This window comes from Amphiprion ocellaris, chromosome 12, assembly GCF_022539595.1.
Source record: "Amphiprion ocellaris isolate individual 3 ecotype Okinawa chromosome 12, ASM2253959v1, whole genome shotgun sequence".
NCBI lineage: Eukaryota > Metazoa > Chordata > Actinopteri > Pomacentridae > Amphiprion > Amphiprion ocellaris.
In genome coordinates this window covers 17410583-17435160 of record NC_072777.1, presented here as the reverse complement: position 1 = coordinate 17435160, position 24578 = coordinate 17410583, and the positions used below count along the sequence as shown (strand labels likewise).

Below are 24578 nucleotides of genomic sequence, written 5' to 3'. Positions count from 1 at the left end.
AGATAAAAGCCCTCTACCTCTATCCTGGTCCAGAGCCTTGTCACTTCCTGCGTCAACTACTGCAACTCTCTCCTCTTCGGCCTCCTCACAAATCCCTCCATAAGATTCAATTAGACCTCAGCTGTTCGCATCATCTCCAAAACCCCATCATTTCATCACATCACCCCAATCCTACAGCAGCTCCACAGGCTCCCTGTCAAATTCAGAATTGATTTCAAAATCCTCCTGTACACATTCAAGGCCATCCACAAGCTCAGCCCTCCCTATCTATCTGATCTCATTCGCATCACCTCCTCTCTCAGATTCTCTTCCTACATCCACCTCGCGGTGCACTCGACCCGCCTCAGCACCACGGGGAGCAGGACTTTCAGCCGCTCTGCTCCCAAACTCTGGAACTCACTCCCACCGGACATCCGTAACATTGACTCTCGGCCTCTTTTCAAATCCAGACTGAAGACTGCCTACTCTCTGTAAATCCCCTTTTCTTGTATGTGTAGTTCTTTTCGGTTCTGTTGTATTTGTTTTTCATTGTAAAATGTCCTTTTGTGCCAAGAAAGGCACTTAAATAAAATGCATTATTATTATTATTATTATTATTATTATTATTATTATTATTATTATTATTATTGTTATACCCAAACACCCAAACTTCTCGAAAAGGTTTATAATTGTTTTATTCTTAAAAATGTAAAAATGCCATTTACCCTATCTGTAGGAAATTATATTATTATATTATCAGACTTATTTACTCAGACTTTAAAAACCTCCCTTCAAACATACAAAGGAAATTGCAAGTCTGTGCAAGCTGAGTACTCTTCATGACGAGTAGACTGATGGAGAGCTCCTCTCATCCATAAGCGTATTCCAATCCTTGTGCTTGCTTATGAATAATAAGACTATGACACTAACAACTCCTACTCATCGTCCTCCAACACAGTGCCTAGAACTTTTGTGTCCAGTGTGGAGGTGTGCAGGGTGATGAAATAACACAGCAGGGAAATCTACTGGCTCATTGACTTTATTGCACCCCCTCCATCCCCAGCTTCAAGTGAATGAAGTGAAAGAACTCTCCCTTACTTGTCTTTTGTTACACAGCATTGCTGCCTGCATTAATATTGACTTTGTAGCCTGTCTTTGCAACTCTGATACTATCTCCCCAGAATGAATGGGCTGCATGTTTCTACTGGTATAACCTCTGGCCAGTCTGAATGGGACTCTCTATTCTTCTTTGCAAGGGGAAAAGGTTGTTTTTTTTGCCTTCCCACCCATCCCTTTCTGCTATGCACACAAAAGAATAATGAAGTTATTTATGTGCAGCTCATTATTAAAGGTTAAGTCTCTCTCAGATACAGCCAGCCTTTTTCCGGTAGCCACTGTCCATCGAACTGTGATACCTTGATCCAATTTCACGCAGCACCGATGCTCATGATTAAACGAATAAAACCATTTCTGAAAGTTGAATTGAAATTTCAGGCTGAGGAGATGAGGCTGTTTTGATAAGAGCAGATTGTATAGAGTAAGTAAGAAATGTGAGAAATAAGAAGTCTGTCAGAGTTTGTCACCAGAGCAATGAAGAAGGAGCAGCATGGGGAATGATAAAGGAGTAAAGGCATGTTTAATATTTATGTAACACTGGTCATAGGAATAGGATGGACAAAATAACGTGAACACCCTGCAGTAAAAGCATTGCATTGCAACACCACAAATTTCAGCCTCAAATTAAACAAAATAGCTGGTGCTTGACCTTAGTATTAGGTCAAGTTTACCTTACAAGATTTTCTTGAGGGCTGCTCGGTGCTTAGCACTGTTGCCTCACAGCTAGAAGATCTCCGGTTCGTGTCCTGGCCTGGGCCTGGGATCTTCCTGCATGGAGTTTGCATGTTCTCCCTGCGCATGCTTTCTCCAGGTACTCGGGCTTCCTCCCACAGTCCAAAAACATGCTGAAGTTAGGGTTTTCTCCCTGTTAAAACAAGTCAGAAGGAACCTACTGCACACCACTTTGACATCTACTATGTGTTATGTAAGTCATTTACTGAGAGATAAAGAAATAAATTGGATGCAACAGGCATGAAACACACATACATGTTCAAATTGTTATCTGAAGCATATAACCTCCTATTTCACACATTAAAAGCCAGCGTTTTACCCATAATGTTTGGGGCTGTTGTCTGTCTGGGGTCGACTGCGTTCCCTCATGTTGTCAACAGCTATACAGGTGAATTTTCATGTCCTGGAAGATGAAGAGAGCAGTGCAGGAAATGACTGCTGTCTCCAGAATACACAGATTAGACTCTGTGTTGCTCCTCTCTGCCCTGTTTACTCTTCACACCTGAGCAGGCATACAAATAAACCTGTGGTGCTGCCACAGAATGCTCAGTACTCATGATGAATATTTTATTTTTCCTGCAGCTGGCTGAGAAGCATTTGCAAGGAGTAAAAATCAGCAGATCTCTAGGGACATTTCATGTATGTGTGTGTGTGTGTACACTAAGGTTGTACTGTACTGTTAGTAAAAGCCGTTGGCTAAAATGGGCAATAGTTGGCAGATACAGATAAATACAGGTTCAGAGCTGGGCATGTATGTGCCTCCATCTGTCTGCTATCTTCAGATAATTAGTAAAATATTAGTTACAATGCTAGCGGTGCTTTAATAGAAGGTGTCTGACTTTATTTTACTTTGGCTCAGTGTTACCTGGTCAACTCTATTCACCTCAAATGCACTTCAGCACAATTTGTCTCACTCATAGGATATCCCAGCAGGATTAATCCATTCTGCAAATAGTCTAAAAGGACATTGTATTTCTCTGCCCTTTTCTCCATTTGTATCCTATGAACAAGTAAAAGGGAACTGAAAAGTCAAATCTTTATCAGACATTTCAAAATGTTAGATATTAAATACAAGGCTTAAAACTTTAGCTAAAATATAATTTTGGATCTAAATTTATTGGAGACAAAACAAAAAAAAGCTGCTGTAACAACGTAAATTTCCCCTGGAGTGGGGAGAAATAAAGAACTTTATCTTTATCTTTATCTTTAAAAACAGTACTGGTTTCACAGTCAAGGAAAAAAAATCGCACTAAATTGTTCATTTAAAAGCTTCTATGAAGTTTTCTGATCAGATCCCGTGAACTTCACGGAATAATACATAATTATACACCTTTCCATTTCAGGTCTTCAAAGCGAAACAAAGCCTTTGTCTGAAATCGAACTCTCTTTACTGTTATGTACAAAGATAACAAATTTGACTCAGTAATGTCAATCACACAGCTAAATTTACTAATATTAACTACTATCTACTTGTCATGTCAGACTAAGTGATATAGCAGAAAACTAGAATTTATTTTCTCATTTGTAAGAGGAATATTGCATTATTTCTTCTTTTGATAGTTATTTTAACCTTTAAAGGGTGAACTCCACCTGGTAATGAAGATCAATGGAATGCTATCAAAAGATCCAGAAAAGCTTCCAAATTCACCTAGTCATAAGGTCATCTTTGAACCTGAAAACCAAACTGTTCAAATTTACAACTTGAGGAGTTCCCACATCCATTTGTATGGGAAACATAATGGGACTTCAGTCCTTCAGTTAATATTTCAAATTTCATCACATATTCTATCACAAGTACTAGCAATTGATGATCAGTCACTGTTAAGTGCCATTTACTGAATATTCATCTCAGCTTTCAGAAGTTATTTCTAGTTTGCTGCTTCTCAGGCACATGCTGCCAGTACTTTGTTCAAAAATGGAAATAGTAAATTTTGCATTGACAAATTATCTTCACAGTTACAAGACAAGAAAAGCACTCAGACAACGCAGTACTCCGCCAAGGCTGCTCAGTCAGTGTATGATTTCCGACAGATGAAATATTTTAAAAATTTGTGGTCCACAGTGGTCGATTTGTAGTAGGATCACAATCATGTGATCACCAGCAGGCAGCTGATGTAGTGTTCACTGGTAGTCATAGTTACAGTGATGCCATGCCGCTATCTTGCAATGATACAGAAATTTTTAACAAATCCATGGATCCAAATTATAAGCCACATCACTGCCAAAATCTAATCAGTTGGTCCTTGTGTCATTTCTGACCTTCCGTGAAAATTTCATGCAAATCCATTCCTCCATTTTTGAGTAATGTTGCTAACAGACAGACAAACCAATGCCAATCATCACATAACTCCATCATGTTACTTGGTGGAGTAAAAAGTAAACTGTGATGTAGTTCTGCCACACTGCCCTGAAAGACTGGATCTCAATCCCTGTGAAACCAGCAAACAAAACAAACAAACAAACAAATGAAAACAAGCAAAAACAAAACATGAAAACATAAATCGCAGAAGCAGTAGTAAAGATGGAAGCTGAAATGAACAAGGTTGAGTCAAACTACAATGATGCAACACTCATATGGTTCATTGTTAACACACTTGACAAGTCATCAGTGATCTGCAGTGTAAGGAGATGACACATTTGGCCTTTATATCAAGCAGCACTACTCCTTTTGACATCTGCCCACAATAAACACCCCTACAAAGCCAATCTGTCACTGTTTCACTGCTGCTAAAACCACAGTTCACACATATCTCTCTGGTAGATCAGAGGCCATTCAGTACGTCCTGCAGAATGCAAAAGAGGCCGTGTGTATATTTGACCACAGCATAAAGCAGTGGCTAAATCTCCGTAAGCAGGCCCTGGCACTGCTCCCCGATTGCCTGGGTAGGGGCCTGGAGGGGACTAATCCCTTGGCATGGGCATGAGTCACACATGTTGATGCATGTGTGTGTGTGTGTGTGTGTGTGTGTGTGTGTGTGTGTGTGTGTGTGTGTGTGTGTGTGTGAGTGTGTGTACAGAAGACTCAGGCTACAGGATAAAAAGAAAACCTGGTGACTGATTCAGAGAGCCCCAACTAATGACCTGCAACGCCTTCCATGTTTAACTAGCACCACTTCACACAACGTCTTGGATGCCTGTTGGGGATGAGGGGTAAATGTTTTTTGATACCTGCCCTATACTGTACCAACAGGGATAGTTCTGATCTTACCTAACCTTGGTCTGCAGAAGATTGTGGCAGACTGCATTTCGACCCTTACATGCTGCTCGGTTTTTGCTTAAGCGGGCAGTGGTTGTGATGGTAAGTTGACATGCTGTTTTAGCCTTGTCAACCTGTATGTGTAGATAGCTGTTAAAGTATGGCAGCTTTCCTGTCTGTTATCTTGGCAGTTAAGTGACCTGCAGCAAGCCTGGAGGCAGCAAAAGCAGCATGTGCTTCATAGCCTCACAATTCCTCCAACATGGGTGTGCTCGTTGCAAATTCAACACAAGGTTGGACTTGAGTGTCAAAGAAACAGTTTGACATTTTGAGAACAGCACTTATTTACTGTCTTGCATAGGGACGATTGTTAATTTCTTATGTTTGTACAGCAAATATGAAGCTACAGCCAGCAGCAGGTTAGCTTAACTTAGCATTAGGACATGTGTCCATGTTATAAATAACCTACTGTTAATTGAAATAGTTTTACACTTACTACATTTAATCAAACAAACAAAAAATGTATATAGTAATTAGTGTACCTACATGGTTTATGTTAAGCTAAGCCGATCATCTCATTTAGGCCTAAAACTCAGCAAGATAACTGCATTGTTATAAGTGGAAACATCATTAGCTTCTATTTCAAATCATTAAAAGTTTAACAGTGATTCAAAGTGATTCAGTTACTCTAGAAACAATCTTTAAATTCAGGTGGCTAATAACAGAGGGGACAGAGCAATTAGCTTTCCACACTGACACTTTTGCAAAATTGAATGTATAAATGCACAGCTTTTCAATAAATACTTTTGATACTTTTAATCTCATCATTCCTTGTGTTAAGACAGAAAGCAATGGAATGGCAAAAAAGGAGATAATATCTTTAGAGTAATTGGGAGCATTAAAATAACACCTTTCCATTATCTATACACTGCTTAATCCTCTTTAGGGTTGTGAGGGGCTGGAGTCTATCCCAACTGACTTAAGGTGAAGGCAGGAGACACCTGGACAGGTCACCAGTCTATCACAGGGCTACATATAGAAACAAACAATCACACTCACATTCACACCTATGGACAATTTAGAATCACCAATTAACCTCAGCACATTTTTGGACTGTGGGAGGAAGCCAGAGAACCCAAGGAAAACCCACGCCTGCACAGGGAGAACATGCAAACTCCATGCAGAAAGATCCCAGGAAGGCCGGGACGCGAACCAGGGATCTTCCAGCTGCAAGGTGAAAGTGCTAACCACTAACCACTGTGCAGCCCATTAAAATAACAACAAGAAAAGCACTCAGAGAGTACAATACTCCGCCGAGACTGCTCAGTCGTTGTATAATAAGTTGTATAACTAAGTCCCGTTAGTCTGCAGCGGTCGATTTGTAATAGGATTGCAATCATGTGATCGCTACGTTGCAACAAATAAACGCTACGTCAGCTGCCTGCTGATGTAGCATTCACTTGTAGTCATAGCTACAGCAACGCCATGCTACTATCTGACAATAATGCAGAAATATTTAACAAATCTCTGGATCCAGACTACAAGACGCATCACTGCCAAAATCTAATCACTTGGTCCTTGTGTCATTTCTGACCTTTCCTGAAAGTTTCATCCAAACCCGTTTTTCTGTTTCTGAGTAATGTTGCGCACAGACAGATGGAAGGACAATCGTACACCGATCGTCACCTAACACCGGCACGATCCTTGGCGGGGTAATAAATTACAAATCAATCCTCCCATAAAATACACTTTAGAGTCCAGGGAATAGTAGTCTCCTAATATTTCCTACAACACAAAGTGACAGCTTCAGGTGCTGACAGCCAATTGGTGCTCAGTGACACCTGACATTCACCAGTTTCATGCTGTAGACTGCAGGACTCCTCAGTTGATGACACACTGGCAAAGCTGCCAAACACTAATTAAGGTTGTAGGTGAGGCCAAATCTGGTTTGACTCAGAATTATGAGCTGACAAAAACATCTGATGGAAAGTTCAGATGACACATGAAAGTGTAGTGATTTATGAGAACAGCCATACTCCATCATATTACTGAAAGTACAACATGTTTTTCTTATAATTGCTTGTTTTATTGTGGTCACTGAATACAGGACGTAGGTCATTCCAGAATTGGAGGACATTTTACTTCCCATCCATCAAATTTCAAATAATCCATGTACAAAATACTAAAACATGCAGTTGTGTAAATGTACTTGTCCTGAGACCAGATCTAAAAAAAAAAACTAGGAGAAAAGAAGGTTTCAAAATATTTTTTAAATACCAAAAAAGTCTGGAGTTCCCCCTAAAATGCAATTTTTCTCTTGTCCCACCCCTCTGGTGACCAAATTGAATCTCAAATAAAACAGTTAAAATAAATTTTAAATCTCCTGTTTTTAGTATTTTTTTCTCTTAGATATCTCTTGTAGTTGTGGGAATATTTTTTTAAATCATAACATTTTAAATAATAATTATTATGCATGGACCATGTGCCCCACAACATGGACGCAACCCTGTTAGCATAAACGTTTTAGCTGGTAGAAGAAGAAGAAAACAGCAAACCACATGATATGCTGGAATTGACATCAAACAGTTTTCCAAAAGATGTTTTCCAAAGTTATGTCCTCTCTTCTATTTTTCATATTTTCACAACATTGTCAGGCTTGAGTGAATGTCTCACTCTACCTCATACAACCCTGTTATGCAAACTATCAGAACAAGACAAATTATTTCTACTTTCTTCTTGACTGTTTTCCATCAGTAAGTTTGTCCTCTTGGTCAGCAGTAACAGTTAGCTAAATATCTGGCTTCTACTCCAGAGAAAAAGCTAACATTAGCATGGATTAGCAACCCTGTTACTGTGATTAGAGTAGAGTTAGCAAAACAACAAATAAAACATGGAATAAAAATGGTACCATTGATGTGTAAGCTGAACCAATCAAGCCTTTGATACTTTATTACCTATTATTGATGAATATGTAGCAGAAAATTGTAAAAGAGAAGGTTTATTTTTCAAAAAAGACCAAATGTCCTAAGGTAGAGTGAGACATTCAATACCATGTGATTCACTGTTTTCTTCTTCTGATACCAGCTAAAAAGGTTATGCCAACAGAGCTGTTGTGGGACACACACTCCATGCAGAATAATTATTATTCAAAATATTATGTTGATTAAAAAAAATCCCACAATTACAAGAGACATCAATGAAAAAAATAGTACTAAAAATAGGAGATTTAAATTTAATTTTAACAGTTTTATTTGAGATTCAATTTGGTCATCGGGGGACAAGAGAAAAAATATATTTTAGGGGGACCTCCAGACTTATTTGGTATTTTAAAAAATATTTTCAAACATTCTTTCCCCCCCCCCCTTTTTTTTTTTTAAAAGATTTGGTCTCAGGACAAATAAATTTATACAACAACTGCATGTCTTAGTATTTTGTACATGGATTGTTTGAAATTTGATGGATGGGAAGTAGAATGTCCTCCAATTCTGGAATGACACATAAAGTGAGGCTTAACATTGTTGATATCTCATTTATTTTTCTTAAGAAATTTCAGGTTGAAACACTGTCAGGATAGACTTTTTTTGCACTAAAACAAAGGAAAAATTTGGAGTTGTCATCATTTATCAGTTATCATGTTATGATTTTGAGATCAAACTGGGCTGAATGTGGCCCCTGAACTAAAATGAGTTTGACACCCCTGCTAAGTCATAACTTTGAAAAAAAAAATTGAGGCAACTAGAAATTAGTTCATTGTTGTGGAATTGAACTGGAGGATCTACAACCTCAATTATTCAGCATGAAGTCAAAATGAGCATATTAGGCCACTTACTAAAGGGGCTGATTTTGGATTTAGTGGGTTTTCTGTTTCTGTGAGCATCATATGTGGGCTTGCCTCATCCCAATCCACACACAAATAACGTGAAAAAACTCAGAATTCAGGGTTGATCGATAAGCAGCTGCCTTCAATGTGGACAGTGGAGGGAATAATCAGATTTTTTCCACAGGCTGTTTGCAGCTGCTGGGGAAAGTTAAAGGATGTGGGTGTCAGTGACGGCGGTGCAGAGAAGGAGGGCAGATGGATGCTTCTCCCTCATCAGCAGCTCTGCTTTTCTCCACTGAGGAGGAATTCATGTGGAAGGGGAGGCGCCCGAGCGAGGCGAGCGGCACGACTGCTGCCCGAATTTAACAATTAACCTTGATGAACACAGATTGGTTTCACTTAACAGCCGCAGGTGCGTGGGCTTTGCGATCCGGCGCAGCTGAAGCGATTCCACGTTTATGACTGGACGCTGACGCATTTTATGCCAAACACTGAAACCCTACTAGAGAATATCTCTGATTTTCCCCCCTCTCACGGGACAGGACGCATGTTTGCAATGGGAGTCCGTCCGACACTCATCCTCTTGCAGATTCCTCATTCAGGAGTATTGCTGAATTGATTTGGAGACCTACATGCGAATTTGACCGCCGTGTCATTGCCCAGTTGAACATCCCAGCAGCTTAAAGCATCTTCTCAGCGGCGGAGACAAGACAAGGGGAATAAACTGTCCGCTTTACTACTCCATCTGCGCACTAGACGGCTTGACATGAGGAGCACATCCCGGCTGTGTTCTGTGTGAAGAGGCAACCAGGGCGGCAGTTTCTTCGGCTCTCAAGGGCGCAAAAAGTGGCCGAGCTGGGAAGCATGGAGCGGGACGACGCCGACACCGTGAGCCCGTCCAAAAAGACAATAATTGCGAAGATATTCAAAGTTCGCAAGAGGAGGGAGATGTTATTCGTGCAGGTGTGCTTTATCTGCAGTGTCCTCTTCATAGCGTGGAGCATGTCAGCGCTGTTGACCAAGACAGGTGAGTGGGGAGGAGGGGAGGCATCCACCGGGTTACACAGAGCCGAGGACCAGAAATCTGCAGTGTGATAACGCAAACCACATGCACGACAGTTGTGTTTATTGAGCTATCTCATATCGATCACAGAAACATACCATCGGGCTTCAATGTCAAGGGCACAGGACCAAAACATTGTATTTTCAAGCAGGAGCGGCTCCGTTTTCTCGTCCAAAATGCGCATGCAGCGCTTCTCACGATTGTTCCCCAACCACGTAGGTTAAATGTGTGGTTTGCATTAAAATGGAATTGAGCGTTTGGGGTTTGTGGCCCATCGCTCTTTGGAAAATGCCATGTTGTCGTCAGGACACTACATTTTTAAAAAAATCTAATGCCGAACTACAGGCAATACAGGCGTCTGGTTAACCGTAAATGCCGCAGTGTGCGCGCCGTGGTATAGCGGCACGTTTTAAAATTGAGAGCCAAGCTCATAATTACACACATCGCATGCACAAAACGAGCAGGCGGATGACCGAACCTAGCATCAACGCAGTTTAATTTTTAGTTCGTCTGCTTCATTTCCCTATCCAAGATTTGGCGCCAGGCTCGTTCTCGATCACACCACACTAGAGCTCAGGATCGTGGTTAATGCTGGCATCATCGTGTTAGGCCCGGGGCTTCACACACCATTGCACACACTGGATCACGAGCATCGCCACGCTTTCAGGTCCGCATGGAGATCAAGGGATGCCGATTTTTACGCAGAGGCCACCGCTGATCATTTAGAGGGGAGGGGTGGGTGGTGTTTGCCATGTTCAGTGCTAATGACCGAGGTGTGCGCTGAGCAAACGGTTCAGATGGTTATTGATGCGTGTGATGCCCCCGTGGCTGCGCGCACACACACTCCAAACAGCGCTCACTCCCGAGCACACATGTCCAAACTCTTACCACGGGCTCGTGCAAACACTGACACGCAGAGCATCCCACACAGCCTCACACACAGTTATGTAATCTAACAGCCAACCTCGACATTTTGCTGGTGAGAAATGATATCTGACACACCACTGGGATCAGAGGTTAACCAGACAAAACACTCAGGATAGCACGGTTCCTCTAAGGAGAACAGCCACACTCTTCAGTCGCAGGAAGAATTTTCTTAACTTTTTTTTTTTTTTTTAAGCATTGGTGACACTTGCTTTTGTATTCAAATCAGTATTTATTTATTATTTTTTACATGAAAGAAGGGAGTTTGGTGAGTTTTCCCTTGAACTTGTACACCATCTACATCATCCCCCACACCCTGTCTTGGGATCCATCCATTTGCAAACACTCAGGTGCTACAGCTGAAAGCTCTTGTAAATTCACCACCACTACCTCCCAACTGTAGGTCTCTGAAATGACATAGGCGGTTTTATTAATTACATTAAAACAACAGGAGGCTTAAAAGATTATTCTGGAATGATATCATACAGGCTATTGCAAATCTCTTATCTCCAAAGGCAGGCTCTGGTTCCCAAAGTAAGCCCCCCCCGGTCACTAATGGCCTGCTTTTTTTTTTTTTTTTTAATTTAATCAAGTTTGCCTGATCCACATGGAAGTCGTCACATGAAGGCATTTGACAGAAGCTGTTTCTTGTGGATTTTACTCTGTTTGACCAGCAACTGTACTATTGCTGCTGGTGGGATTTCAAGGTGACATGCATGAGAAGAAAAGCAGAAATCTCCTCTGAACCATGAGACCCAAAGCTTCCAATAATCAAATTTGTTGTAACCTGAAAAGCTGTCACCTTATCTTTCAACCATCACAACAGGAACAAGCATTTGTCATGTCACAGTAAAACCTGTTCCCTGTGCTTGCCACCAAATTGATTGATGGTAGTATGGGGGGTTGATGGTGCTGAATGGTCCAGATGGATGGATTCTGATGTACTACTCCTGGGTTACATCTCTGTGAGTAGAGGTGGGGCACAACATGCTGTCATGCATGCTGATCAGGTTCAGTGTATGGGAATGTGTGATGAAACTCCGCATGGGGATGAGAACAGGTGTTTAGAGAACAGGGCAGAGCTGTGACAGGTAACTGCAGCAGGCTGGCTGTGATGGCTGAGGGGGATGCAGAGCTTGTTCTCAGCATGGGAAGACTGATGCATGGTTGCCCTTGGTCTATCGCTCTTCTGAGCTGATTGAACCAAGGTGGAGGATGACGACATTGCCACTGTGGTATTATTTCTGTCCACTCTTTGTCACTCTGCTGCACAGTATCAGCTTGAGCTGAAAATACATCTTTGTTTTTTCATTCCTTTATATAGGTCTTTATTTTGTTTTCTTTGCACTATATGTGTACCAAACAGTGTAACATATAGAGTCTGACAGATTCAACCTAAACTATATAATGCAGGTTGCTTGTCCTAATACTACCGATAGGACATCGGTGGCAGAAGATATGTCACTCAGTGCTAACAACTGATATCAAAGAAAATCAATGACTAATCATTTAATGATGTAACAGCAAGGGGAAGGTTTTGTTAGGTTTGGACAAAAAGGCAGGTTAGTAACCAGATTAACATTAACGGTTAGTATATACTCTAAAAGACATGCTGTACAGTACTATAAACAAAACATTTCTAATTTTAATATGTACAGGATTACTAAATGTATTAAAAGTCAATATACAACTCACCAGATGCACTTTTTTTTTTTTACCCCTTTCAATATCTTCATGTTACTGTTTTCAAAATCCTCTTTTGTTACCAAAAAAGACACCTGGTCTGAAAAAATACAAAAAACAATCTTGAGCATTTTTCCGACTGTAGCTACATATATATATATATATATATATATATATATATATATATATATATATATATATATATATATATATATATATATATACACACATATATATATATACATACACACACACACAATAATGAGGTACAGCCAGACCATTCTCCACCACTGACACGACACTGTGGTGATAAGTATGGCTATGTGAGACTGCATTTAGTAGCCCAGATTCTCAGGGTAGGTGTGAATGCGAGTGTGCTTGGTTGTCTGTCTCTCTCTGTAGTCCTGTGATAGACTGGTAGCCTGTCCAGGGTGTCCCCTGCCTTCACTCCAAGTCAGCTGGGATAGACTCCAGCCCCACTGTGATACTAGAGAGGATATAGTGGTGTGTAGATGATGGATAAGTAGCCCACTTTAAGGTTAGAGGACTTTTTTGACATGGTAACAATGATTAACATGAGTGAGGAACTATCATGATGAATAGAAACAATGCACGCTGTTTGGAACTGGGAATGAATAGCAGTCTTCATTGTTAAAGTCCAGTGTTGACCCATCCATCCACCCATTAAAACATCAGCTGATGTCCTCCTTCACTCCCCTCCTCATTACAACTGCCAATGGAGGCTTTTGTCAACAAAATGTAAATGTGTAGGGGGAAATTTGTTTAAACAACTGAGGCAGTTTAAGTGGAGTTTACTTGAAGATGAATTGAAATAATGGGTTGTAATATGCTGCTTGCACAAACAACTGGTAGGGTTGTTTTTATTGGTGGACAGTAGTGTTGGGCAAGGCATTTAGACAGTGCAGTGCGATATAGTTATAACTACACTGAAGTAATGAATTCTTAACAGGTGAAACTACCAATATGTATGTTGATTGGCTGAAAGAGATTAACAGTTTGAAAAGTAGCTTAAACATATTACTGACAATCAAAATGGTTAATTTCACATTTTCTGCCGATTAAGTAATCACATAACTGACTCTTCACAGTGCTAGTTAAACTCTTTAAGCTACTCGACTGACATGGCAAGAAGCTGAAATCCAATAATTTTGTGTAGTACTTAAACTAATCACGACCTTACATTCATGATAATCTTTTTAATTTGAAATTGTAAAATGTCAAAATAAATACTATATGTCTCACAATTGCCCCTGGTTTTTCTCTACAATGTATTGTATTTTGTTTGGTAAATTAGTAAAATTGTTGACTATTGATGTCAGATCCAGCACACTGCAAAGATAAATTAAAAGCGATTTGTGGCTCACTTCTCTGTCCGTGGGAAACAAACACCAGCAAATCTTTGAAACATATGAGATTTCCTGCTAACAGACTGAAAAGGTTTAGTCAGGGTTATTAGTAACCTTCAAGATCTCAAAACACCAAAAACATGAACATTTGAAATTGAAGTGAAGACGGTTAATTAAAACCAGTATATTGGCCTTGAGAAGAAAGCAAACATAGCATGAGCCAGCAGTGACATGGCCACAGTGAACTGCAGTGCTTATTTTACCCCCAGCTTGCCTAGAAATACTGACAGAATCACATCTTCATTGTTTTTCATTTCGAATGCTTGGCAGCAACAGTGCAGTGTGCTGAACAGCCCATGTGTGTGTGCACACACATCCAACCATTCTGCTTTGTGGGGGCTTCCAGGGGACGTTGCAGATTCTGTGTTTTATAAACTAAAGATTTGATATTTATGGTCAAGCGATTCCACATAACTGCTTTTACAAATTGCATTCAGATGGATTATATACAATTTCATTTTAAAAAAAATGACAATTCAGTAAGTCTGCTACGGTTTTTGTAAATGTGAAAGTTCAGCTCTAGTGTCATAGTCAATATTCTGTTACTACTTTGACAAAAGTAGGCCAACCAAAAACCATCTCTTTGGCACACAGCATCCATATGTTGTGTAAAAACTGTCCTTTATTCTTTCCAGCTTGACATTAGATTGGATGGCATCTTATGGTAAGCCTTGCTAGAATAAAATTCAGCAAAAAAGGGGAGACCAGAGGCAGCGGAGGAGTGGGAGTGAAAGTGAACCGTTTAGTGGAAGGAACAGGTTGGAGCAATAACTGGAGGGTTTTGTCTTTTTGAGTGAAGAACTATGGGAAATGGTTGCGGATGCCTTATGTACAATCTGTTTATTCAACGCGCCTGCTGATCTACGAGCTGTCTGACTATACTGGATTGAAAGCCGTTTAATGAAGATATTTGTGTCAAACATTTGGGCCAGGTACAGGACTTTAGAAAAGCATCAACTGAAAGTTGATAGATTATTAAATGAGTAACAACATCTAATGGGAATCTCTCTTGGTAGAGACCAAAACTGGAGCTAAACGGAGTGAACAATGAAAATTCATGCACTGAATGGTGAGAAATATATCTCAAGATAAATTCCAATGTTGTTGATTCCAACCAATGTTCCCAAACAACTTTTAAAGCTCATGTGATGTCTGCATTGTTTACAGCTTATTCCACTGTCTCCAGTGGCCAATTCAATTGTGAAATAAATTGTGTTCAGTTATTGCCTTAAATTTGACCAAGCAGTTGACCGAGTGGGACAATGTGCAGTTTTCTAATTTGCTTTAATCTAAAGCCAAAGAGAAGTCAATGGTTGCCGCTGTTTTAATCTATTATTTCATAAGTGATTTTGGAGCCAAAATGTCACACATTCTATAGGTTAACCTCATACAATAGATTGATTTTTTTGTTTTTCTTTGTCCTGTTTTATGGCTTGACTAAATGGAAAATTTGATAACATAATCTTGGGCCTCATGAAAATGATTTGTATAGCAAGAAACAATTGAGAAAATACTGAATAAAAATAAATAATGCAGCATTTTGTCAAATTCTGGGGAATAAGTTCTTGTTGTTCCAACACACGCCATTGGAAAGTGGGGTCATAGACCAGAAATCACAAGTCAGTAAAGAGTCACACATCTGAGCTGCAGAGAGTTAATTAGCTAGTCGATGCTGAATGGTGGAATGTTGTCCCACTCCTCCTGAAGTGCTTGGCGAAGTTGGCGGATACTTTGGAGGACAGGATCATGTCAAACTTGTTGATTCAGAGCTGTATGAAATGATCTCTTAGACAAAAATGGTGGCCATTCAAACCCCTGGCTAGGGTCATAATGGGCATACCAGCATCAAGCATGCCAAGAGCCCATTCTTGTTTTTCTCTTGTCATCTTTGGCGTCATGTTGTTTTTATTTTAAGGCCGCCTTTCATTGGTCACTGTTCAAAGGAGTGTCTTTGTACTCATCACTATCTCTGAACACTGTCCTTTAAAGCCACAAAGGACTAGGCTGTGGATTAACTATAGAATTTGTCACCAGTTGAACAGCTGAAAAATTATTTCAGTTGGTTAAATTTACTAATTTCTAACCAGAACAATTGAAATTAGATTTAAGTCAGAAAAGGACATTTGCATGATGCATTTAGACATATGGTTAAAATCATTAGTTGCAGCCCTACATCAAACATTTTGATATTTTTATGCTAATACTGGCTATTAGCTGCAAACAATCTAATATTTGGCAGTTTTTATATTGCTATATTATATATATTTAAATGTGTTACTCTTGAAATACTAGGTTTCTTTTTTAATTTGTCAGTGTGATTGTCAAGAGAAGTGGCTACTGAAGTGTGTGATTATAAAGAGTTGTTCACATGGTCAGGGCAACTTTTACAAACACTGATGTTATGTGAGTTTCCAGCCACATAGTCTTTCACAGTCATTGTGCAATTCATAACTTTAAGAAGATATTTGGGGTTTTTATTGATAGGCAACCGGTATCTATATTACACACAGACCTTCACTTCTTAAAGTAGTCCCTAGAGATCAACTCATAATTGTATATGCAGCAGTACAGTTCCATCATGCTGTTGTAAGGTAGTGCTTCCTCAGTTTCACATTGCTTTTATGTGGCAACAGTGTACAATAGTTGCAAGTTTAAAGGACTGCTCAGCTCGTTGGTATGATTTTACATAATAGATTTGGGAATGCAGTTATTTTTTTCCTGTCCTCATTAGAGGCTTAAGAGCAGTTTAATGAAAAAAATAAAACTCCCACCCCAAAAACATAATGGCGCAGCTGCATTTTGATATGTTCTCTCTGCTGCTGGATGAAACTGTCACATCTACATAAACGAGAACTTTTAAGGGATTAAAAAGAAACAACTTTGTTTGGAATAATGAGCGTGATTTTCAACATGGATGTTTCAGCTCATGAAACATACACTGAGACAGCAGCCATGTTAGTTTAGATAGCTTTTCTAAACTGCAAAATGGAGTTTCTAGGTTTCCCAGCAGCAGAAGTAAAGGCTTTGAAGACTGTTTTGGGAGCGTTTGTAAATGCCAAAAACACGATGTTCTTGGTTTCCGACAAAGTTTAATTCACTGCCATGTTCATTGCTGGGCAAAACAGCAACAGAAATCTCGCAGACTCTCGCGGTATCACATTACCTCACACAGGAAGTTAACAAGCTCCCGCTTTCTTAAAAATAAAAATAAATTAACAATTAATAAAAGGTTTACCTTAACTGACAAAACACTGTCACCATAAACAAATGCGTATCAGAAAACAGTAATATTTTAAGTGTGCTTAGGTAAGTAACAAAAAAAAAACTGTACCCAGATAAATGCTTAACAGTGCAAATAACATCACAGTAGCCATACACCTTCATCCAGTGCTTTAAGAAGCATAAGTGGGGAAGCACCTTTCTTAGTCAATCAGCGAGTTGTGACTTAACTTCTGACCAGCACACCTCTTTGATGCTGTTGGCCTGTAGGAGTTCTTTAATGCTGTTTATTTCTAATCTGAGTCTCTTCTCTGTGACCTGTTTTGTAGACTTGAGCATCAAACAGGGAATGATTATCAGTAGCACAGACAAGGGGAAGAGTATTGAGATCCGCTTCACCAGTGGTGAGCTCAGAGTAGAGCGTAGCCAAGAACATTGCATTGTCAATACCATCTGACATGGCAAGGGTTTCTCCTGCCAGTGTACTTCTTACCACACGTCTGATTTTTTTATTTTTTTTTTAGATTGCCAAACAGAGGGGAGAACTTTCCTGTTTTTCCTACGAGGGCAATCAAAACCCCTCCTTGTGTGCCTCCATCTGGAAGATTCCCCAGTGAAGCATCACTGAAGACAACTAAGCTCAAATCATTACTGTTGCCCAATTGTTGAAACTTAAGTGTGACCTTCTCTGACTTAAGTTTACGGATCACTTTGTTCACTTCATGTATGGACTGAACAGCAGCATTTTTAAAGTAACATTAGTTACAAAGTGCTCTGATCCTGCCCAAAGAAAATTATCAACATGGCATGCCAGTACTCCTGTGACCTCAGACTGCTCATTCTGCCAATAGAACACTGCAGGATCAACTTATGACATTTTATCACCAGTGTTTAGCATGAACTCTTTGACCTTGTTGTGCTAGTAGAGGGAAGCGTCTGCAAGTCCATACACACATTTCTTTAGTTTCCACAGAACATTGTCCATGCCTGTTTCAGGTGGTGAACGAATGTAAATGTCTCGACAGTTCCATGCCCTGCAAAAAGGCAGACTTAATGTCCATAGAATGAACTTTCCATTTGTTTTGACAGATCACAGCTAACAGCAGCCTGATTGACTCTGATGCACATGTGGGAGAATCTTTCTGTAACTCATGAATATTGACTTCTTCAAAACCTCTTGTCACAAGGCGTGCTTTGGGAACAATACCATTAGAAGTTTCTTTCAGTGTACAGACCCACCTAGTAGAAACACGTTTTTGACCTTTGTGACTTCTTTGTAAACATTGCTGTTTTTCCAGTTTTCAATCTCTTGCTGTTTAGCATCAAAAGAGATGTCTTTGGTAATGAGTACATCAGCATCAGTGTTTTCATATTCAGTGTGAAGCTTTTCAACATGTGACGTGTCTAACGCTTGTTTTTGTCCCTCACTGCCATCAGGTTCAAGATACTGCACATTGTACCAGTTTTTGTATTGCCCCCTGCTCTGCCTAAAACTGTGGCAGTGTGCTGAATACCATCATCTGTTTCTAAATGTGACTGTCTGACCTGTTCTCAGTTTATCAGTCGAACCCACTGTATTAGCTGTATCACTCTCTGTTTCAGTATACGTCTCAGTTTGTCACGTTTTCTCTCTCAGCTGTTTGTTTTTTCAGGGATTTACTCTTCTCCATTAACACTCCTTTCATCATCTGAACTCTCTGAGAAATCAGTGTGTACCATGCTTTCATTTTCTGTACCATTTTCAGGAATACTGGGCAGTACAGGTTTATCATCATCCTATGTATTTACTTTGCTCAGCCTGGACTGGTGTACTGTTTTTTTTTTTTTTTTTTAGTCAATTCTTTATTGAGTTAAACATAAGCATATAAAGCACTCTGACAAGAGTCCCACCATGTCTTATGAACACTACAGCACCGTCCTGACCAATAACTACACCAGGACCCTTCCACTCTGTACTGTCTGCTCGCTTGTAGTACACTCTGTCTCCTGTCTCATGCTTTTCATCTGTAGGCCTGAGCTGCTTGCGTAGTGCCCTTCTTATTCTTTCTGAGCACTCCACCTCTGTGAAAGCTCTCCTGGAAGCATGTAATACCACTAAATAATGCCCTACTCTAGTACTCATAGTAGTGCCCTCTAGAGCAGGTACGTTATCAACCAAAGAGAAGGGAGATTAGGACTTTGACCAAACACAAGCTGGTGTGGGCTATAACCATGTACATTGATCATACTGTTTTTAGCCATAAGAGCCCAGTCTAGAGCAGTTGGCCAACCACAGCTGTTTTCCTTTTTCACCTTCAGAAGGATTTCAGTCGGTATCAAGCTGTCTTTCCAGCAGCCCATTACTCCAAGGACTGTATCCCGCTGTCGTCTTCATCTCAATGTTGAATTTCTCTGCCATGTCTCTAATCTCCTCATTGTTGAACTCTCCACCGCTGTCCGTTTAAATCCGTTTGGGGGCACCGTGAACACTTATCCACGAGTGAATGAAGGAGTTGACAATCTCTGAGGGTTTCTTGGTCTTCACAATGTTTCCAGCGCTGAAGCGTGTGAAGTGGTCGATGATATGGAGGTACCATACGCCGGGTTCCAGTTCATGTAGATCCATTGCCACAGTTTCATTGTATTCCGAGGCTAAGGGCAAACCAACCGCAGGTTTGGGCTTGGTCCTGCTGTACCTCTGACATATCTCACAGTCACGAATGATTTCCTGCAGAATGACTGGATAGTCTTTGTCAGTATTTCCAGAGCTTTGGATGAGCCTCTGCAGCTAGTCTGCGGAGGCATGGCCAAACTGCTTGTGAAGCTTCAGGTGAACTTTACGCTTCTCTTTTGTAGACATCTCTGTTGTGACTATGAGAACTTCCCTTTCATTACAGCTCACTTCTGCATTTGCATCTCTAATGTTGACACAAGTGTCCTGAAACAGGTGAGCTCAAGAGGCACTGGTTGCTTGAACATGACAACTCTGTCATTCTCCATGTCTAAAACAGTTCCTGCTCTCTTTAGAGACAGTTTGCTCAGCAATAAGGGAATATCAGCAGGAACAACTTCAGTTTCAATGTGACATTTTGTTTGCCTGATTTTGGCAGGAAGCTTCACTCTTCTGTTGGAGTGTATCACTTGACCATCTTCAAATCTAAAAGGTCTGCAGCGTGGAAATTCTGTTTGCAGTAGTTTGTTAATTTGGCTTTGACTCAGGTCCTTTATGTAACTATCCAGCCACTTCTCACCACAAACGGTACACGTGCATGCAGTGTCAGTGATAGCTGATCCCAGTGATTCAGCTAGGAAGACCTCAGAGTCCGTAATTACTGCTTTGGTAAATGGTGTAATATTACACTCCTCCACATTTTCGTCTTCTGTCAACTTAATGTCATTCCTCCGATGAGGACAGTCTTTAGCCCAATGGTACGTGCTCTGACAAATGGTGCATTTTGTTTTCCCACCATATTTGTCGAGTGGATCAGTACCTTTCAGTGACTGCCGCTGTCCGCTTTGTGGCGGGCTCCGTCTGAATTTGCCCAGTGGTCTTTGCTCCGTGAAAAAGGCTGCATCTTGAGTCTCGCTGCCGTTGCTTACTCCGGTAGTTTTTCCTCTGCTTCAAAGCTGACTTCATAGAGGTGAATGTTAAATCCGTGCACGCTGTGAGGCTAGCTGCCTACTCTTCTCTTCGAGACAAGCTGTGTCCAGGAGTTTAAACGCTAACACAGTGTCAGGCAGGGTCATGTTGTACTTCTTCATGCGGTTATATCTTTGCTCAAAGTCTATGTTGTTTATGTAGTCCGCCATGGACACCGCACTGTCTTTGAATATCAAATCAAAAGTGGAGTATGCTTCATAAGTGCGGTCTTTTTCTTTTAAGAATACTGCATCCAGCTTAGCAAGCAAGGTTTCCATACCGTTATCTTAGTTCAGATCATCCGTGGGCATTTCCAAAGCAGTCTCCCTGGCTCTCCCCTCGAGCCCCAGTGCCACCGCAAGTGCCTGCTTCTTTTTGTCCAAGTCCATAACAAGTCTCCAAATACTGACTTCATTTTTCCAGCACTTGTATGGCCTGGCTTCATCAAACTTCAGCGGTACTCTGTAGTTGGTAACCGTCCTCTGCTACCATGTAAATGCCAAAAACACATTCTTGGTTTCCGACAAAGTTTATTTCACTGCCATGTTCATTGCCGACCAAAACAGCAACAGAGAAGTCTCGCAGACTCTCGCGGTATCACATTACCTCACACAGGAAGTTAACACATTAACTTCTAACATTTTGTGCTGTAGGTTTGGCTACAAGCTTAGGTGTTGCATTTATGTTAATGTTTGATAGTCACAGCTGTTTTATATTTTGTTGCAGGTCATGGGATGATAGTGGAGGGACATCCAGGCCTCGAACACTGGGGGAGACGACTGATGGCTTCAGTACCAGAAAACAAAACGGAGGAGAAGAACTGTTCAGAGCCAGGTATGCTGTTCTGAATGAAAGTGGCGCCTATTCAAGATTTGTTTGTACAAAAACTTAAATAACAGTTTTGTTCAGCTTCCCTTATCAGTTACATATATGGACAAAGCAGGCAGCATAGAACACATAAGACCATAAAAATCTACCAAATCAAGAGCAATCCCAGGAGTTGTTGCACACAAAGATAAACACACTTGTGCTAACATGTCTGCTGGATTTGTAAATGGGCAACTATTGACTAAACCCCTTTACTATCCGAAGGTGATGTCAGTGTTAATAAGACCTTGTTTCACTGCTACTTAACAGCCCAACCCAATATGTGTAATTTTAAATTCTCTGCCAATTATATTGCTTATATCAAGATGATCTTGACAAAGTCGAGCCCAGCAGGTCAATAGGCAAATGGTAATGCTGGAAATTTTACTCTCTAAATATTCTCTGAAATTTACGTTCTTAACGCATTGATGACTTTGGATAAGTAATGCCATGTAAAGATACATTTGTGTACATATGTAATTGAAGTCTAATTATCTGGGATTCTAGGGAAAAATAAAAAATATATACGCTACCAGTCAAAATTCTGGACACACCTTCTCCTTCAATGTTTTTTTTTCCGTTATTTTTACTACTTTCTACATTGTAGATACATACTGAAGACATCAAAACTATGAAGCAAGATATATGGAATTATGTAGCGAACAATTGTGAAATACCTCTAAATATGTTTTATATTTTAGATTCTTCAAAAAAAGCCACCCTTTGCTTTGATTACTGCTTTGCACACTCTTGGCATTCTCTGGATGAGCTTCATGAGGTAGACATCTGAAATGGTTTTCACGTCACAGGTTTGCCTTGCCAAAGTTAATTTATGCAATTTCTTGCCTTCTTAATGGGATTGGGACCATCAGTTGTGTTGTGCAGATGTCAGGTTGGTACACTGTTGACAGCCCTATTTGACAACTGTTAGAATCCATCCTGTGGCAAGAACCAATCAGCTAAGTACAGAGAATCAACAATCCATTATTCATTTAACAACTGAAGGTTAGCCAGTCCAAAAAATTTCAAGAACTTTGAATGCATCCCCCCAAGTGCAGTCGCAAAAACCAACAAGCACTGCAATGCAACTGGCTCACATGAAGACCACCCCAGGAAAGTAAGGCCAAGAGTCCCCTCTGCTGCTGAGAATAAGTTCGTCTGAGTCACCAGCTTCAGAAATGGCAAGTTAGCAGCACCTCGGATTAGAGCCCAGATAAATGCCACACAGAGTTCTAGTAGCAGACACATCTTTACATCAACTGTTCAGAGGAGGTTGTGCTAATCAGGCCTTTGTGGTCAAATAGCTGCTAAGAAACCACTGCTAAGGAAAAGCAACAAGCAGAAGAGATTTGTTTGGACCAAGAAACACAAGGAATGGACATTAGACCAGTGGAAATTTGTGCTTTGGTCTGAGTCCAGATTTGAGGTCTTTGTTTCCACCCGCTGTGTCTTTGTGCAGCGCAAAAAAGGTGAACGGATGGTCTCTGCATGCATGGTTCCCACTGTGAAGCATGGGGGTGCTTTGCTGGCGACACTGTTGGAGATTTATTCCAAATTGAAGACACACTGAACCAGCATGGCTACCACAGCATCCTGCAACATGTAATCCCATCTGGTTTGCGTTTAGTTGGACCATCATTTATTTTTCAACAAGACAATGACCTCAAAAACACCTCCAAGGCTGTGTAAGGTCTGTTTGACCAAGAAGGAGAGTGATGGAGCGCTGTGTCAGATGACCTGGCCTCCACAGTCACCTAACCTAATGAGATGGACCACAGAGTGAAGGCAAAAGGGCCAACAAGTGCTCAGCATCTCTGGGAACTCCTTCAAGACTGTTGGAAAACCATTTCAGGTGACTACCTCATGAAGCTCATCGAGAGAATGCCAAGAGTGTGCAAAGCATTAATCAAAGCAAAGAGTGGCTAATTTGAAAAATCTAAAATATTAAACATGTTTTGACTTATTTCACACTTTTTGTTTACTACATTATTCCATATGTGTTCATTCATACTTTTGATGCCTTCAGTGAGAATCTACAATGTAAATAGTCATGAAAATAAAGAAAAAACATGGTGTGTCCAAACTTTTGAGTGGTGGTGTAATAAATTTATTAAAATGTTAGAGGTGTAGTGTTTCGAATTCATAAGTTGTTTTAATTCACCTTTCTAGTCAATTCATGATGTTTCAGCTCAGTTTAGATCACTTATACTGTAATAAGCTACAAACGGGCTATTAAAAAGGTCAGATATTAATTGTTACATTTTTGGTACAAATACTGTAAACGGCAGTCTCTATACTGAATTATATTGGACTGTATGCTGACATCTTCACTGGCATCTTTATCAGGCTGCTCAAAACATGAAGACTACATTGTTATGCTACAAGCCATGGTAGCAATGGCAAAAAAAAAATCCCGTTACTCATCTGTGTATATTTTTTTTTTTCCATTTCATTGTTCTCCATTGCCTCACTTTGACTTGTTTAGTTTTACAAACACTGGCTCACATGAGATTTCTGTGATCCTGCATGAGTCAGTGGAAAGAGAATGGCGTTAAAGCTGCCAGGCATAGACGTTTAGTCCCATTTGGCCCATTCTTATTAAATACAAAAAAATCAACTGGTTGCACAAAATGTAGGGACTGCCTACCGTAAATCTTAAGTCATGACATTTAATTGTAGATGGAGAGGAAACATTGTGGAGATCTAAGCCCTAAGAATTATTGTTTTGCTACACATGACGTATCTCAATTCTGTGATTTGTTTTACTCTGTGTGTATTGTTTCACTATAACATAGAATGACTGTCACCAGCAATTTGAAAATAATTTGAAGTGTTAAATGTACTCTTTACTGTGCCTCATCATATCTGACTCAGTGTGGACTCCAAGACTATTAGTTTATTAGTGGTCACAGCAGGCATTATAACCTGCTATT

The 24578-nt window shown here is 40.3% G+C and overlaps 1 protein-coding gene across 1 annotated transcript in view; it reads left to right on the top strand.

Annotated features, from left to right (window-relative positions):
- The first annotated feature begins 9069 nt into the window (after positions 1-9069).
- Positions 9070-24578, top strand: part of slc24a4b (solute carrier family 24 member 4b) — a 55363-nt gene continuing 39854 nt past the window's right edge. The window contains exons 1-2 of the mRNA XM_055015910.1: positions 9070-9870; positions 21505-21612. Of these exons, the coding sequence (XP_054871885.1) occupies positions 9708-9870; positions 21505-21612 (271 nt within the window). The 5' untranslated portion in view covers positions 9070-9707. The remainder of the gene's footprint in view (positions 9871-21504; positions 21613-24578) is intronic.